Source organism: Molothrus aeneus, chromosome Z (assembly GCF_037042795.1).
Source record: "Molothrus aeneus isolate 106 chromosome Z, BPBGC_Maene_1.0, whole genome shotgun sequence".
Lineage (NCBI taxonomy): Eukaryota > Metazoa > Chordata > Aves > Passeriformes > Icteridae > Molothrus > Molothrus aeneus.
Genome location: NC_089680.1, coordinates 71,484,578 through 71,503,924, shown reverse-complemented (window position 1 = coordinate 71,503,924; position 19,347 = coordinate 71,484,578). Strand labels below are relative to the sequence as shown.

At 39.3% G+C, this 19,347-nt stretch overlaps 1 protein-coding gene across 2 annotated transcripts in view; it reads right to left on the bottom strand.

Annotated features, from left to right (window-relative positions):
• Positions 1-19,347, bottom strand: part of FBN2 (fibrillin 2) — a 123,011-nt gene that overhangs the window by 41,561 nt on the left and 62,103 nt on the right. For both annotated transcript variants that reach the window (XM_066568754.1, XM_066568753.1), the window contains exons 20-30: positions 17,609-17,728; positions 14,010-14,147; positions 12,636-12,686; positions 11,710-11,835; positions 8,616-8,843; positions 5,467-5,592; positions 3,555-3,683; positions 2,285-2,410; positions 1,502-1,627; positions 568-690; positions 318-443 (exon numbers count right to left, since the gene is read on the bottom strand). In XM_066568754.1, coding sequence (XP_066424851.1) covers positions 318-443; positions 568-690; positions 1,502-1,627; positions 2,285-2,410; positions 3,555-3,683; positions 5,467-5,592; positions 8,616-8,843; positions 11,710-11,835; positions 12,636-12,686; positions 14,010-14,147; positions 17,609-17,728 — 1,419 coding nt within the window. The remainder of the gene's footprint in view (positions 1-317; positions 444-567; positions 691-1,501; positions 1,628-2,284; positions 2,411-3,554; positions 3,684-5,466; positions 5,593-8,615; positions 8,844-11,709; positions 11,836-12,635; positions 12,687-14,009; positions 14,148-17,608; positions 17,729-19,347) is intronic.

Below are 19,347 nucleotides of genomic sequence, written 5' to 3'. Positions count from 1 at the left end.
TAAAATTATTTTCTTAAAACATATTTGTGCTCATAATAATTTTCTTCCAATGAACAATTTTTGAAGTGCCCACTTCTGAGCGCCTCATCTGATCCCTTCTCAGTATACACGTTCCATTATATTAAAATCACACCAATGTTTTTTAACTATGGGATCTGGTTCATTGTTAAGGAGCTACCAATAGGCATACAGATTATTTTTTTCATAGTATGCATAATTTCAATATGCACTTTCAAGGATGCAGTAGAAAGAACAGAAAGAAAAAGCTGCAGAATCTTCAAGACTTACACTAAATTTGGTAGCACACAGCTACTTACCAACACAAGCTTTCATGTCTATAGAAACCATAAATCCATCATAACAGAGACAGCGATATTCCCCTGGGATATTGGAACACTGCCCACCATCACAGATATCTGGATTGTTTTCACATTCATCAATATCTGAGGAGGGGGAAAAAAGAAAACAACCAATAATTCTGTCACTCTGGCATGGATAGGCTGAAACACCCCCTTGATTTTGGCTCCAAGATAATGATGCTGGAGCTTTTCAGGTGTAAAAACCTACCTGCACAGGTCCTGACATCTGGCATCAGAGCGTAGCCATCACTGCAGCTGCACTCATAGCTGCCCTCTGAGTTAGTGCAGTGGGTGCCACAGCCTCCATTCATTATCATACACTCATCAATATCTGGGGAGGCAACATTGGTAGCAGTAAGTCTACTTCTTTAAGAAAAACATCGTATTCCCTTTACATTTTACATAAAGAAGTTCACCAGTAGCTCCATTCTGGATTTTTATTCTCATTCTACTGCCTCTGATCTGTATTTGGTTCGTTTTTCCCTCTTTTAACTGCTTTTTCATCTGTGGGAGCAAGCTGCTTAGTTAAATGTTGGTTTTGCTCCTGTGTATTGCTAGGGGTGTGCAAAAAAGCTTAAGAAAAAAGGTTTGGAAAGGAAAAAAAGGGAAATGCTGAGAAACTTAAAGCTTGAAATGTGGCACAAATTTGCAATTTTGTAAAAAAATAACCATAACAAGCAAATAGAAAACCCTCTCAGTACTGCTGCTCTCCTTTGCAAGGAGTTGATGTGCTGGGCACTACATAATTCAGTATTACTGTAGTGAAGGATTAAAGAGATGCACATGATAAGGAGAAAAAAGTGAAAGATACACCATCAACACATAGAGCTTTTTTTGCTTGATCAAGAAACCTAGGTGCATTTTCTTATTGTTAGCTCAAACATCTGATTTTAATGGAGCAGTACAGGAAGCATAATTTCAAAGTATTCTGCAGAGTTCACTTCAGGAACCACATTTTTATACCTTCCTTATATTCCTTTATACTTCTGTATGCTCACAATAGCCCATGATAAGCGTCAAACCACATGAGGAAACAGCCCTGCTGATTTCCAAAAGGAAGGTGTAAAGTTAAATAAAAGCAAGGACAGGTGGAACAATGCAGCTGAAGCACAAAGCCCCAGGTGCAGGTGCCCAGCACTTGCCTGTGCATCCCTGTCTGTCAGGAGTGGGCTGGTACCCAGAGTCACAGAAGCACTGGTAGGTCCCAACCATGTTCACACAGTTGCCATTTCTGCAGAGACTGTCACTCAACGAGCACTCGTTCACATCTGGGGAAGAATCATTCAGATCAGTTGCAATTCAGGATATTTAACAGCTTAAACAGCTCAGGTTCCAGGCAGAATGAGAGGTAATATTGCAAAGTGGTGGCTGTCAGGTTTGTTAAATTTCTTTCTTGTTCTTGGCATGCTCCAGTTCAAGGAATGGAGTTCTGCACTCCATGTTTGTGTCCAAAGATTTGACTCTGGTTTGAGAGCATTAATTACAGAGTCTGGGGTGGGCATTAATTACCAAGTCTTCTATTTCCCATCAAGAAAATAAGCCAAAGAGATAACGTGCTTATTTTTTGGCTTTTTCTTTCTTTTTTTTTTTTTTCTTCATCGTTTTGGCGGATTATGTGCTAAAAGGAGAGATACATTTTAACACAGGACAACACCTTTTCATGACTGATTAAAGTTGCTCCCATGAGTGGTACAGTCCTTTCAATTGCTAAATAACCCCTAAGAGGCCTGATAAATCACTCCTCTCTGGAGTCAACAGCATTACTAGCACTGAGGATTTTACAGGCTTCTAGTTTTTTATTTGAAGATACAATTTTTGACATAAAGGAGGAGCACTAATTTGCTTAAGAGATTCCTGAGACCCCACCTTTGCCAGGGACTGACCATTCCTCCAACTAAAGATTATTCTCCTGAGTTGAAACTCACCCAAGCATTCCTCCTGGGATGGTGACAGCTCATGCCCCAGGGGACAGTCACAGCGAAAGCTCCCCTCAGTGTTCACACAGGTGCCACCTCTGCACAGCAGAGGGTTGCGCTCACATTCATCTATGTCTGCAAAGAAACCACCATGTGCAGATATAAAATGGGCATATAAAATAAGGGGCAACAAAGAGAAAAGCAATTCCCAGTGCCTACAAAATAAAAGGATGGTTGTATGGTGTTGCTCTTCTATTCAGGCTGCACAACAGAGCAAACCAAAAATTATATGTCATTATTAACTCTAAAGATGGGTATTTTTCCTCTCAAGAAAACCAAACATTCATCATTTAACATTGGATATTCAAGAAAACATGGAACACAAGCAAAGACAGCAAATTTTTGGATATTGCCCTTTAGAATAATGTATTAATCTGATGTATATATATTTTGAAATTGCTTAAGGCAATCAAACACTTGTTCACATGTGCACTGAAATTCTTCCCTGTGGATGCAGTTATGGTGGATCTTTGTGTATCAATTTTTACCTAAATGGCTCCTCAGTTTGGTAACTCCTGTGTTTGCCATGGTGTGGGGCTGGGAAATATTCTGGCTACAGCTCACAAAGGCAAACTGAATATTTGACTCACAAAACTGATACAACCAGCTAACACTACAGGTGTGGATGGAGAGAAATACAAACAGAAGATGTTCAAGGTGGAGGATTCACTCACACTTCTGGACTCCCAGGAAAGTCTAAAAGCACCACAATTTGCAGGAAAACAAGAAAAGGTGACAGAAGTTTAAGTCTAGACTTTTTCAGGGTGGCTAGACACCTTTTTGTGTCTCCAGACCTATTCTTACAACTTTAAACAGATTAAAGAGATGTATTTTTTTTTCAGGAAATGATATGAGAATTTCTTCAGTCCTAGAAGAAGCAAGGAAAAGGGATTGACACTGCTTTTGAAACTCCAGCTTTCTATTCCTAGCTTTACCAAATATTTGGGAACCCCATTAGCAGTTTTTAAATTAATTGTATGAAGAGCTGCTGCTATCCTAAAATCTCTGTACAGAATAAGTTTCTCTTAAGGGTATAAGTAATTAGCATACAGAACAAGCAAGGCTATATACTTAATTCAGTTATCTGTCTCTATAAACTGCGTATCTGAATCATTTGCTCATGAAGCCACAATAATGACACATCTGAAGTGCTCAGCTCAGATCACAGCCAGGCTTTGCACAGCAAATGGAGACTCCAGGGGATCCTGGCAACACTTACCCATGCAGTTCTTCATCATCATAAATCCACTTTCGTAGCCATCAAAGCACTCACACTCAAAGCTGCCAGGAGTGTTGACACAAGTGCCACTTCCACACAAGTCTGGGGATATCCTGCACTCATCAATGTCTGTTACAAAGCAGTGGAGAGGTTAGAAAAATCAAACTGAGTTTAAGGTTATCCTGCTTTTCACAGAAAAAAAAGGTCACTGTAAATTAAGCCTACAGAAACCATATACAGTATGCAAATCAACAGAGAAAAAAACTTACTTACAGAAACATCTGATTATGAGACAGATAATGAAAGACTTGTAAGGCTGAGTCTTCAGAGCTCTCAGGCTATAGCAAATTATGTAACAAGTTTGCTTCTATTAAGTGCAATGTAAGGTTAGATTCTTAAGGAAATAACTAAGTGTAAGACATTTCAAGATACCATTCTTACAGAGGTAGGAACTGACTCCATTACTACAATGCCATTGATTATAATTTGATTATTATGAAGATATTTTTCCAGTAATAGCATTATAAGTTTACATACACCCTTTCCATTAGGAATTAGCTCCTATCAATACCAGATTTACAGTTCACTGGTTGTCTTGTTAGTTAAGTTTGAATGAAACCTACTACAGAAAACAATAGCAGAAAAGACAGGAGAGCTCTTTTTAAATCACACTGGTAGTGAGTCAGAAATCTAAAGGAGAATTTTAATGTGGATATGATCCAGTGAAACAGGTAAGTGTTGCAGGAGAGGACTTTGGGTCATTGCCCACGGACAGGTTTCTGCTGTCACCCAGTCCTCACAGATGTGTGGAGGTGTCAGACCCACATGGCAGATCTGTCACATTACTGAGTATCTGGGCTCCTACAAACTTTATAAAACAATTTCTTGCTAATTTAAAACAAGCAAAAAAGTAACCTGTTTCAGAGAACCTGTTCTCTACAGCTGCTCAGTGGAGTAATTTTGTCACCACAGAACAGAAGGGGGAAAAAAAAGCTTTTGCAAGGAGTTTTCTGACCTATTCTGGTTAGTTTAGAAATAAAGTTTGTAAAATACATTCTTCATCAATGCAATCACTATAAAAACAAGGAAATCACCAGTTAGGGCAACATTAGCATCCAGACCAACCTCAGTGAGCATGCCTTACCACCCACACTTCATAGTTATTACTCAGACACACTCATGGATGCCTGTACATTGTAACAAAACCTCCTTCATTTCCAGCCACCCACAATGCTGGCATCCGAGTTCCCACAGCCACAGAACTGTCAAGTTTATCTTCAGATTTTCCAGACAGTAAAGAAAAAAATCCTAAACTTGTAAAATAAACACACGTGTCTTGTGTCTTCCTGAGTTAATGTTGCACTGGTGTCAGAATTGCTGAGGTGCCCTTGTGTGCTCTCAGGTATTAAATCTAAGTGAAAATTAACTTGCAGTCTCTACATTCATAAATTAAGATAATCTCTGTGTTAGAGCATTAAACTTGACATTGCTGGTGATCCTTATTGATTTTACAGATTGTACAGATACAGCATGACCTGAGCACCTTAAACATCAATTATAAAATTATAAAAGTGTTGCACTTATTAACTAATCAGTTTCTGAAAGGAAAACTTGAGACTGTTTGCCATTCTCTCCAAAGATTGAGCTCTTAGAAACTGAAGGCAATTAATGGCATTGGGTTTCCAGATCACCAAGCTATGCCACAAGAGCAAGCCAATTTAAAAAGCCCCAGGGATGTGGTGGAGTCCCCCTCACTGGATCTTTCCAAGGTGGACAGGGTGCTAGATAACCTCATCTGGGCTCCCTTTCCCCACAACAGGTTGAAGGAACAGGCTGGTCTTTCCAGGTCTTTTTCAACCAGGACTATTCCATTATTCCAGGGAAAACTGTGGAAAATGCAAGGCTTACTCACCTGTACAGTTTCTTTCATCCATATCTAAAGTGAACCCACTGTTACACCTGCATTTGAAACTTCCAATTGTGTTTCTACATTTACCATTCATGCACATGCCAGGGAACACTTTACATTCATTGATATCTAGGAATAAAAACAAAGGAATTAAGAAATTCTCAAGCACAAAGATATATGGAATCAAGAGGAATTTCCTGTTCCTTCTTACCAACTGCATTGAGCATAAAAGGCAGGGTTTAGGTTAGAGGGGACATCCTTGGAGACTGGAGGTGAGACGTTTCCCTATCTTTTTGGTTATTTTTGGGTTTCTTTGCTTCACATTACCCAAGCCAATAATTAAAAGTTTATGCTTATCAGCAAGCAAAGAAATTCAGGGATATTCTCTGAGTTGAAACTCTGGTATGTGTATGGTGCTCAAGTTTGCTTTGTGCCACAATCAATATTCCTGGCATTCCTGAGCCAGTTTGTACAATATGCTACCATCACCTGGCTGACTGGGTTTGGTTTTCAAATTGAGACTGCCAGAGTTTTATCTGGAGCTGTTTTGAAAATGGTATTTTTTTTCTTTTGTAGAGCATCAAGTGAAATGTTTCACCTCTCCTCAATGCTGAGTAACACAAACTGTTAAAGGATATTGCATAGGACAAGGCTGAACGACCTCTCCTACACTCTGTGAAATAATTTGCTGAGGCAATGCCCTGAACTGAGAATCATCTTCAACAAAACAAACATCTCCCACTCATTTCTGTGAATGGAACACAAGAGTGGTCCAAATTAAGAAACAGAAACAGGAAGGAGAACCTCAGAAAATCTCATCCTAGGCAAGATTTATGAAATAATTAACTCTTTCAATTAAACAAATGTTGGTAATTTGTTGCTATTGTTCTGGTTGTTATTTTCCTAATTTCTTTAATAAATCACCAATGAAAATCAAGAGCTTTGCCTAAGAGTAACAACTCCTGAAAAGCAAAGCTTATTTATGGTGAAGCAGAGGTCTCACCTGTTATAGCTTTCTAAAGCAACTCAAAATATTCCAAGACAAATGCTTCAGAATATATCCTTTAAAAAAAACCAAAAAAACCCTAACAAATTTCTGGATCACCTGAGCTTCTGGGCACAGAAAACTAGTTTTTTTCTTCTCAGATTTTAGCCATCTGAAGTAACTTGGGTCTGGTTTCTTGACACTTTCCAGCCTATTCTGTTTTGTCATTGCTCTACAGAAGATGAAGCCAGCAAGAACTGGACAAAATATTTTTATTTACTCCATTATCACTGCAGATCCTTGTTGTCACTGCCCTCACGATTGTAACACAACAGACACCCTCTCCTTTTAATCACTTACTGATTTTGCAAACCAGATAAAGAATCCACCCTTCTTCAGTCTCCCAGAGAGCCCTCGTTGAATTTTAGTAATATTTTATGTTTACATCTAAAATAACTTATTTCTCATACCATTTGATGCTCGGCTCATTCCCTGCAAAGCACTATCCTAAAAAACATGTGCATTTTGCACTATTCCTGTAATTCAGAGTTCCTCTCCTTTCAGGAATTTCCTTCTCCTCCTTACCCAATTCAGCCTTTGCACGTTTCGCTCTCAAGCTCCCATGAAAGCAGAGAATCTCCCCACCATCAGCTCCTTCAGGCAAATACCTTTATCCCATCTCTCAAGTACACTTAACAAGCAGCCTCAAACCCAGGAATTTCCTCAGGACACCCTCAGGGATGCACCCACAATTAATCCTCAGACACCAGAATTGATGCCTTAGGATTTAGCTTTTATATTTTTCAATATATATATATAATTTTTTTTTCCTGTACTGCTTTAGTGTGTAACTCTAAAACCCCATAGCCCGTCAACTACTGTTCTCCCATTTTATTCAGGCAAATCAGTGCTTCTCTAGGCATGAAACTGAAGGACACCAAACTGTCTCAGGCCCTGAGAGACATGAACAAATGTCAAAATTCAGGGGGGCCAAACTTAGAGTAAATGACTTCATTACCTGAAGCTGTAATTGGAGGATTAACCCCTGACACGTAAATGGACCAAACCTTAACTGGGTGAAAAACTCGTGATTGCTTTCTGTCACCGTGATATTTTCTGAAAAATCTCTTTGCCAGCATTTCTTCTCCTGGGAAGATAAGAAGCCTCAGCTTCTCCACGTTTTGCTCCTCTAGAATGTGATTTGGAGAATTGTTTATCCAGCAGGTGAATTGTTTTAACTTAGTGACCAATCCCAGTCCAGCTGTGTCAGGACTCTGGTCTGTCATGGGTTTTTATTATTCATTCTTGTCTACCCTTCTGATGTGTCCTTTCTCTTTCTTTAGTATAGTTTTAGTATATCATTTTCTTTTAATATAATATAACATCATAATATAATAAATCAGCCTTCTGAGAACTTGGGAGTCAAATTCTCACCTCTCACCTTGTCCTGGGGACCCTCACAACACTGCAACAGTTTTCCATCTTGAGTGTAGCCTCTCTCGGAGGCTTCTGACTATTCTGACAAGCTGTACCTATTGAAGGCCTTCAATAAATACCCACTTTAATTCTCTTAATCTTGTCTAGCCTCTGTTCTAGGAACACATATCACTGGCTGGGGTCTCTGAACAAAGCACAAACAGGATGGGACTGCTGTGGAACGTGCCTTGAGCTGTTTGATTTTCCAGCACCAGTCTCATTACATGGTTATGACAATGGGAAGATGCCACCAGCTCACGTCCCAGGCAGCAGACAAAGAACTTAATGTTACAACTCACTTTATAAGTTTTTTGATCAATCCCACAAAGCAAAAGCACATTGACAGTAGCTCTATCCAACCACTATAAGCACAGGTACCTTTGGTTAAACAATGCCTGCTTATTTCAAATACAATACCTGCTTGTGAGCCTTAAAACACAATGCACAGAGCTCTATTATTAAGCTTCAAACTTCCTAATGTCTTGCTAGATAGACTTTTCTGTAACTTTTCTGCCTGCCTTTTGCAGTTTTCTCAAAACCCTCTAATATTAGAGATTCCCACAGCACACTCCAAGCCATTATCACCATCAACTCTTTCAGGCCTTTATCCATCTCTCAAGCAGGAATTCCCTCCGGATACCCTCTGGGATGCACCCACACTTACCCCTCAGGCAGAAGGAGGAAGGCTCACCTTTGTAGAAGGGCCTGCCAGTGAGAAGATCCCCCCTGTTGGAGAATCCGGGGCCCCTGGGGCACAGGGCCCTGTGTTCCTGGGAGCCGGGAGCAGGGCAGCGCTGGCAGCCAAAGCCCCAGGCAGCCCCCAGGGCACAGCAGCAGGAATCCATCCGGAGCCTGCCGGGCACAGGCTGCAGACATTCCTCCTCCTCCCAGCGCAGGTAGCACTGCTCCGTGCGGATATCTGCGTTACACAACAACAACAACAAACAGGCTGTTATCCCTCTTCTCGGCTGTTTTATTGTGAAAAAATGCATATTTTATGATATTTTCGCAAATATTAAAATGAGTATTATGTGTGTTGTGTTAGAAAGTAATGCTGTGTTAATTTTCTGAAGTTGTGTGTTAAATACAGTTTTAGGTTATAACAAAATGTTAAAATAGAAACTGTGCTATGTAGGATACTTTTTTTTCAGAAGAAAGGACTTGAACTGAGACAGCAGCCACAGGACACCTAAATCTTTCAGAGAAAGGGAATTTATTGCTCCCTTATCAGAAGAAATGAACTTCTTCCTGCCTCAGTCACACCAGCTAGTATTAAGAGGAAGAAATTGATGATGACCAGACAGAATCCTGTGTCTGAATAGAATTTATGCATCATGAATGAGGTGTATGAATATGCAACAGGCTGTTGTTTTTAAGGGTTAATCTTCTGTTAACATGGGTCCTTTTCCGGGCTTATGCTGCCAGAAAAAGGTACCCAGGTTGGTTGTCCCTAACTCTTTGTTTCTATTGTCTCATATTGTCATTATTGTCTCATATTGTCCTAATCCAAATTGTCAAAAAAACTTATTACTCTAATTATATTGCTATTTTTCTAACCATTTTATTACTATTAAACTTTTAAAAATTTAAAAACAATTGATTCACATTTTTCACATACGTGCTGAGGCCTGAGCAGCAGGCCTCAGCCAGGCTTGACTTACAAGATGAATCCTGGGTACTGTGATTAACACCACCAGTATTATTTAGCTAAAAACAGATTACAAAGGTGCTTATGCTAGCTCTGTATAAACTTGCGTAGTTACCTATAAATAATGTATCAATTTAAGAAACTTTCCTAAGCGCCTTAGGATTTTACCTTGTATATTTTTCATGTATTTATGTATTTTTATATCATCCTGCAGTTCTTTAGTGTATAACTCCAAACTCTATATACAGTGCTAGCTACTGTCTTCAGATTTTGGTCAGACAAAACAATTCCTCTCTAGGCCTGGGAATCAAGGACACCTCACTGCCTCAGGACTCAGAAATGTAAACAAAAGTGAGTTGGGGGAAGCAAACTTAGGGTAAATTACTTCATTACCTGAAGCTGTTATGGACTTGTAAATGTAATTGGAAGATTAACCCCCAATATGCAACTGGACCAAACTTATAAAAGTATAAAAACCTGTCATCCATTTTGGGCGCAGCCCCTGCTGGGGTTTCGTATGTCTTCAGGAAGTATACCTGAAGGCCCTTCAATAAATATAACCACTTTTTATTCCCTTAATTTTGTCTGGCCTCTGCTTTTAGGTAGCCCTGGAAAAGGCATCAGATTCTCCATGAATGGAGGCCTGTTTGTGGGGTATTTGAGGGGAAACCCTCCAAGCTGAGGCCTGGGCCCTGGGCCAAGCCTCAGCCCTTGCTGGATGGGACGTGTGCCACCAGATCCAGGAGTTTCTCTGCTAAAAATATAATCAAGTTGCTTCGACTTGGTGATTTGGGCCTATAAAAGCTGGACTCACTTTTGGGGTGAATTTGCAGATCCCAGTTACAGGTGGACACAGCGTGTAGGATTTTCCCAATTGCTGGGAAGGGTTCTCCAGGTCCTTGCTGTGAATGAGGATCTGGATGATGGTGAAGTATTTAGGCAACTGGGGATGAATCTTTCTCATCACTAGCCTTTTCTCTCATATAGTAATTATTAGGTGCACTGCCTTGCTTACTTTTGCTTGTTGCTAAAGCCAAGCGTGTAGTTTTATTGAATGCATTATTTTACCTTTGTGTTGCCTTTGTACTCTCAGTAAGATGACACCATTCTTTCCATCGGTGTCTGTGTTTTTTAAATCACCCCCGCCAATTGGCAGAACACAAGCACACATAAACGCTCAGCTCCTGCTCAAGATTCTGCATTTTTGCACAATGTTCAGCCATTTGAAGTTGCTGATTTGCACTATAGTTAAATTTCTGGATCTTTCTTGTGCCACATAAAAGCACAAGAATTTATTTTGTTGTCTCCCATATCAAGATAAACCCTTACCCTCACATGATTATGCTTTTTAGGATTCTGTGTGTATTTGACAGGACAGACACATGTATTTCTTTACTGTACCAAGTATTCTCACTTATAAAATGATTATTTTATTTGATGGGACAGACACATCTGTTTCTTTATTGTACCATTCTGACTTATGAAATGACCCTTTTGTGGCTCTTGTGGTTAAAAAAGAAAAGGTAAAAAAAATTTTTAAAAAATCCTCCCTATATTTATGTTACTGAATTAATTGAATAGTGCAGTGAATACAGATTAAAACCAAAAAAGCTGACTGTTGTTAGGCTTACTGTAACACCAGGAAAATACAATAAGGTTTCCAGAAAAGTTAATTATGCTTATAATACTCAAGCGTCCATTCCATTAGCAGCAAAGCAGGTTAACCAGAAGACAAATCAACCAAGTATGCAGGCAAAATCTTGTACTTGTGTACACAAACGTCAGGAAAAGAACCACACACTGGCCTGTGCACTGAAAAAAACAAGACTAATTTGCACCAGCATATTTGTGCTCACCATCCATCACCCAGGACACTGCTGCTCCTGAACAGGAGTCAGAGCAGGGACAGCACTTTAGCACAGCCTACTGACTGCACTGAGGGCAAAACAAGCCTCAAAACAAACTCATTCCTCGAAGGAATCAACAGTTCTTCTCTGAACTGGCACAGATATTTGACACCTAAGTAGGCACGTTATCTGGGATAATTCAGAAATAAACCAGGCTTTCTTTCCAGCCCCTTGGAGAACGATTTTGGACAGCTGTGGGACACAGCTGTGAGAGTGGGGTGTGCGCTTACCTAAACACACTCGCCCTGTGCCGTCCAGGGTCAGCCCCTCGGGGCACTCGCAGTGGAAGGAGCCTCTGCTGTTGATGCACCGCCCATTGGGACAAACCCCCGGGAAAACCTCGCACTCGTTGACGTCTGTCGGGGACACAAAGGGTTCAGTTACCTGCAGGCTCCAAGGGGAGAGCTACAGCTTCGTGGAGAATTTTAAGTGACAGGAAAGAAATAACACAGTGAATCCCCTTTCATCACATTTTCAAATGGGGGGGGGGGGGGGAAATGACATATTGAATGTAATATGTGATGTGAAGTAATTCATGCTTACATGAAATATGTATAAAATAAAGTTGTGAACAAAATTGTGTATGTAACAAAAATCAAAAAAGCTTAAGACCACTGACACTCAGGAGACAGACTGCCACAGCGAAATTGTGAAACTCCAGATGGCAGCAAGGAAAGGAAGCCTAATTAACAAGCAAAAGGACGTGGCCTGGTGCAGTGATGAGCCTTTCCCGGGACTATCCGGGGAACACTGCAAGAGTGATGAACACTTGATAAGCATCTTCAATCAAGATAACCAGAGTCTCAGGAAGACGCATCTGAATATCGAGTTCCCATAACTCGATCAAACACCAGCCACCTCCCAGAAACAGCATTGACCAGCCCTGCACAGAGAAAAGAGACTTCATGCGTATGCGGGGTGACAAAAGAAATCAGGGCACCTCTGCCTCAGGCAGAAAAAACTGTATAAAACAGCATTTGTGAACAGAGGAATATCTGGCGTGATAGAGGTCGGATCAGGGTTCACCCAGCACCACTGTCTCTGACTGTGGCTATTGAGGACTGCATTTTCATGAAAATAAAACCTTTTGTTATTATTATTAATTCAGCTTTTTCATTTATTACATGTAACATTGAGTAAGGAGCAAAAACTTCACCTTCACAGGTAACACCCTTGACTCTGGCAAATCCTCTTGAGCAAGCTGTGTCTGGAATCAAGACAGAAAGGTATTGTTACTGCTTTAGAGGGACAGGAAGGCAGGAGCAGAAAATTTAAAAACACATGTATCTTCAGAATTCGCTAATAATTTCACTTTGCAAGTTAGGGAGTGCTCTAGCCTCAATCAAGAAAAGTATTGACTCATATTTAAACTATTGACTCATGTTTAAACCAAGTGAATAGTTGAGGAAATTAATCTTAGACTGTTACTTTCTCATGTGCTTTCCTTAGTAAAATGATCAGCATCTAATCAGATCAGTTCCTGCACTCACATGTAGCTAAAAGGTAAAATTCCTTCAAGAGGCCTGAAGATTTAAAACTGTAGTCACGTCAATTATCTTTTTTTCCCCACCAAAGCTTAATAATGGATCTGAGCAATGAGCTTACTGGAGCAGATGCATGGAAAATGTAGCATCATATAATGATTTCAGAGCTTGCTGTAATTTAACTACTTGCAGAATAGGAAATTCAGAGCCCAAACTCACCCAATCTGAGCTGATTATCTATCTAGATTGATTAGATTTTGATCGGTTTTACCAGTCTAACCTGACCATCTGCTTCCTGAAGTCCAAAGGAATACCTTTGCTGCACTGCACAGTTAAGAGCTCTGCCGGATGCTGCTTGCACTCTGCTTGTTCAGGGGGGATACATGTGCCCACAGTTACTGTTCCAATTAAAATGAGATGCTAAAACATCTTGACACCAGTTCAGCTGCCAGTGGCACTTTTCCAGCCTTAAGGGGATCAGTATTTTTGCCATAAACTAGAGTACAGTTAGCATTGCTGCTTCCAGCTTCCATAACTAGCCCTGAAATATAATAGCAGCACTATTTCTGCAGTCAATAATGGTACATGAGCTACATGTTCGAAAAGAGCTGGGAAAAAAAGTGTTAACAGCCCACACCATAAAAATGAATTTTGCCAGATATTTCACTTTACTGTTTTAGTCCTTTACCTCCCCATCCCAGTCAATACATAGTCCTTGTGGAGATGAAACATATTGTAGCCATTAAGAGGTTTATTCACATGTTATTTCCTGGTATGCTTCAAAGTTATTAGAATGATCTCCGGTGGTGCAGATTACAATTCTAAAATAGATAACTTCTGAAGAAGACAACTTCTTTTCATAGGTTTTTGGGAGGGGAGCTAGTTTTGGTGGTTTTTTGTTTACTTTAGTTGTTTTGTTTTTTTTTGTTTTGTTCTTTGGGGGTGTTTTTCTGTTTGGGTTTTTTTTTTTTATATAGAGAGATGATAACAATCTATTAGTGATACTTATTCCCTTCTCCCAAAAGATGCAGGATGGTGGAGCATACCCAGTTCACACCGTTCACATGGGCTGCCCCAAGCTGCTCCTAAAGTAGCACAGCACTCAGATTTCAGCGTGGCACCGTTGATGTTGACTTCACAGTGGCTGTCTCGGATATTAAGCCAACAAGTCCCCTTCAGGCTGTCTGCAGCAGAACAGAAGGCAAAAACAACACAGAATTGTCACAGCCAGAAGAGCTGGCATGCCACATCCATGACACCAGCAGGCAGAGTACCAAGGGAGCACAGGCTCTCTTTAAAAAGAAAAATCTTCCATTAGAGTAATTTTGTATACACTTTAGTTTAGATAGATAGTGCTATTTATCTAAACTAAATATTTTATTTTAGTGTAAAGGGCTAGCACTACCACTGAAAGTGACCAACAAACCACACTGCCTGAGGCATTTTACAATCCAGGTCCCACAGCTGGCAGAGGTTCTTCCAGACACTGCAGTGGATATATTTATTTCTTTCAGCTAGTGACTGATCCATCTAAAATATACAAAAGCAGAGATCCCAGCATAGAACTCCCTTTCCTGGGTGTCTGCCTGAACCCTTTCTGAAATGCAGGTGGTTCTTGTCTCTTTCAAAGGGAAGCCTTCAAGGTTGTAAGAAAGTTTAAAAAAAAAAAACAAAAACAAAAACATGGTGGGTAGGAGTGTTCTGTATTATTTTAGGGGTCTGGTTCTGCTGCTGCATTAGCTACACTTTGAAAAGTCAGTCAGATCTCAAATCAGGTACATACTTTGTAAGTTTTACCTTCAACACCTTTACACTTCCCTACCTTACCAAGGTTACTCCTAAATGGTACAACATTTATTGAGACAGGCAATCCTGTCTCAAGGATTGGTGATCAGACAGCAAAAGCAGCCTGTAAGGTCAGACCTGAAATGGGAGCTCAGCCTGGCCAGGGTTTAAAAGTAGGTGCATACTCAAGAGTTCAAAGTGACCCAGACAAATTTAGTTTGATCAATAATGAAAGGAAAATAGGATTTGGCTTTAAGATTTACATGCATTGTATGTGCAAAAAGCCAGACATTTTACCAGTACCTCATCCTCAGGAACAACTTGCTCAAAATAGAATCATTCCAACTTATTTTCTTCCAAACAGCGTCAACTTTCTTACCAAGTTGTCATCTTAAAAAATTATGTGGACCCCAGGGAGCACAAACTTTCTTAGGTTAAAGCAACAGGGAAAAAACCTCACCCAACAATGCGAGTGAAATCAGCCCCAGAAATTGGGCAGGGTATTTCGTTAACAGCTAAGTGTAAAACAGTTCTATTATTTAGGCTAGCATTGGCCTCAAACATGTGGGACAGAGCATGCTTGGAAAGGTGCATAAATACAGAGCTCAATATTATTTCCTTTTACTTGCCAACTTTATAGGAGTGAAAAATCAAAACCAATATCTCAAAAATTATTTAAATTCTACAAATTAGCAGGTGCTTCTGCTCACACCAGCTGCATCCACACTATCCTGCCAAAGTCTGCTTGTCTTATCCTTTCCAGGATATTCCTTTATTTTGCATCATCTCTTTTGTCCAGACAAAAATCTTTGGTGGAAGAGTTATTATCCAACATCAAAGCATTCTTTCTGCTGCTCTTATCTCTTTGACTCACACTTGAAGAAGAATATAGGCATAATACAGGCAGATGGCATCCTACTTATTGTGCACTGTATGAACTCCAAAAATCTTAACTAAAATATGTGTAAAAAGCACGTAAAAGTGTGTATTTCAAAAAGCACAAATGGCAGTGTCCCTGAGGTATGGGCAATTCCCAAAATAGCAATGAAACACTTGAATATTTCAAACATCCTTCAAAAACAACTCCTCTTTTTTTCCCTCCATGAGCATGGTCTTAATATTGCAAAAGCTGCCCATGGGCAAGCAAAGTATGTCACTATCATTGCTGAAAGTTTTTATCTAGTAACTGCTGAACCTACAACCCTCATTTGCTGAAGGTTTGAGCTTAAATCTGAGTGCAAATTACTGTAATTTGAGCAATGGATTTTTCTCTATCTGCTCAGGAAAGCCCACAGAAAGAGACAAATGGCTCACTTCTTTGCTGAATAATGTGGTTCTGATTCTGGGTTCTGACATGAGAGCAAATTTGAAAGTAAAAATAAACTTGTCAGAATTGGACATTACCTTATTTTGATCATTCCTATGCAGAACACAAAAAATCCTAAACCTCAATACTATTTTATATTTATACTTTTACTATTTATATTTAGGAATAAGGTATCTGTTGCTACAGCAGTGCTTTACAGAAGCAATCTGCAAAAAAAAATAGGGCAAATATATTCAAGTTTTTCTCTATAGGGGTATTGCAGGAAAATAAGCTTGAGATTTAAAATGGCATACATTTGATAAGAACACTTCTAAGTTTTTCCACACAGTAAGTCACCTGTAATCTCCAGCCCCTCACTCAGTTTTCAATAACCCAGCCTGCCCTCCTCTCATTGCTTCCAATGCCAACGAAATTTTGGCCAAGGTGGAAAAACTGGGCTCTAGCAGTAAAAATCTGTATGTCTTGCACCAGCTCTACTTCTGACCCTTCTGTCTTAACATATTCGCACTTTTGGTGGGAAAACATGGTTCCTGAGACAGTTTTTGTCAACATGAAAAACGAATGATTAGGCTCACAGTGTGTTGCTGGATCCTGTTCTTCAGTTTTTATCTGACTACTCAGCTAATTTTTTTGTTTATATTTTATGTTATTTGTCACTGCTTTTCAGGCCAAATGGGACCTCATACTGTAAACAATCCAACAAAAACCATTTGCAAAGTAAATCCAGAACATTGTTATAATTGAGCTCTTTGTGAACTTGTGGCCCCTTTGGATGTAAGAACACAAGATTGAAAATAAGAGTTACAAAAAGCATATGTTTAGCATGGTTATATCAAGAAATCAGCATAACATGAAAATTACAAAAACAATAATAAACTTCACCAGCCAGTAATGCTACAAGGAAATGTAAGAGAAAGCTTAGGCACAAAAGTAACATTCACTTAAAAAACACATTAAGGTATGGAAGAATACCATAATTAAATGGGAGCTTGAGTCTTTGCATTCGTTTTTCCTCCTTACGAAAATCCTGACAAGAAAATTTGAATGAAAAATGCCAAACAAATCCATATGAAAACAAAAGTAACATTTAAGATTAGCATCACCCACTTAATAATGACACCCACTTATTCATGACCACTTATCAGTTGGAGCACCACACATATCCTGCAATAATTTCAATTATGCTATACAAATAATATGAAACAATGGCAGCTTATAAACACCTGCAAAGTACAGCAGAATACAACCCTTTTGAATTTTCTTAGAAAGCCAAGGGAAAAAAAACCCACATTAATGAATGGTTTTCAAAAATAATGGCAATGACATCCTGCAGACAGCTGTTGCTGCTTACTCCAATAAAACCTCTGCAGCATTCTGCTTTTTTTCCCAAAAGAATCCTCAAAGGATGCTAACATTTTTAGATACATGTAGAATATGTATCTATATATATAAATATAAATAAATAAATATATATGTATATAAATTTATATATTTTTTTAATAAAAAGGGAAAATGAAAGGAGGAAACACCCACCAATACAAATCAGTCCTGTAGGGTCCAACTTGCTGCCAGATGAACACTCACAGTGGAAGGACCCAAGGTTGTTCCTGCAGGCACCATTGACACATGGGCTGCTTTCACATTCATTTATATCTGTAATCCAGAAACAAAAGGCATTATTAGGACTAAAGAGTGCCTCTGGGAAGTATTCCATGGTAATTTATACTCTCTAAGTGCTGTTGGGGGACTGTGAGGGACCAGGACCGCCTGAAATATTTGCCCCTCCTCTCCTCCCAGCAAGTTTTGTATCAAAAGGTACAGGGACAGACAGGTAGGCTGTATTTTGAAGTACACATATTTTGGAGGTGCTAATTAAATGGCCCCGTTCTACAAGGACAATTAATTTCCAACAGCATTGGCCATGAAGTTCTCCAGCATCAATTACAACTGTCCCGTGAGAAAACAAAACTCTTTGCTCACAGAATGCAAATGCATTCCCAGCCACACCATGCAGAGAACAAACAAAGCCCTCATTGTTTCTGCCATTTATGGCCCCATAAGAAGAATTAAGAAAACCCTGTCAGAAGCAAAATATCACAATGCTGGGTGCAATTCTCTAGTTATGGAAACACCGAAGAAATAGCAGTTGTAATTGGAATACTGTAAAGGGTACTTCTCTTTAACCCCAAAATCCTGTTTATTATCCCTGTGAGATTTTTAAGCTTGTTCACATGCAAGAAGAGGACCCCTGCAGACAGCATTATTTGCTGATTTTTTTCTTTTAAGTGGAATCAGTTTTAAGATTGAAACAATGCAAACACACATTCACTCCAAGAAGAACTGTTGATGCATATCCACCATTTTCTTCTGAACTCAACTAATCTAATTTTTTTATATGCATCCTGAATCAAGCTATACATTCTAATCCAACCAGTTCCCTTTGGCAGGCTTGAAGTAAAAAATGTTTAGTGCTTGTTTATATTTGCTGGCAGTGCTTCAGGAATATCTTGTAATATCTATAAATTAAACCATCTTAATTTAAATTAATTATAACCTAATGTAGTATCTAGCTAAGCACTAGAGATATTAATAGCATCAAGAGATCATTTTCAAGACAAATTGAAATGCCCTCTGTATGTTTTTTAAGTTTTCTAAGAGATACAATTTGCTATTTTTTTATGATGCATCAAGCCTTCCTTTCAGCAGAGATGTGCATCACAGGAAGCAACAGGTATTTAAACACATATAATAATAGGAATGTATTAATTAAAAGATAAAAAAAAGAAAGCAAGAGAGAGAGAGAGAGAGAGGATAAAAATGCCCAAAATCAGTAAACTTTAGAAACTGTGGTATCTCTCTTCATGCCAAAAGCAAGCACTTAATTTAAAAGCCAGCTTCTACAGATCCTTTACTTAATGGACTTATCTACAAAGAGCAAATAGGACTTGGCTCTGACTGTCAACAACTTTCTGAGCAATGACAGAGCTTTATGTTTCTGAAGCCTGATTTTAAGCTATGGATTGCCCATTTTACAGATTAATCATACACAGACACAGGGATGTAAGATCTAAGAGGCTTTATCAGGTCAGGACAATGTGTCTCATTGTTAATTCTGACAGAAAAAGCTCCAAGTCCCTCTGCATCCAAGCTGGCATCCTGGAGTGCTCACCAGCAATTCTCCTCCCTGTGGATATATTTTATACTCTATTAACTCAGTTTTTATCACCCAGGGAATGCTCCCTGACTCTGTTGCTTCCCACTCTCTGGTTTCC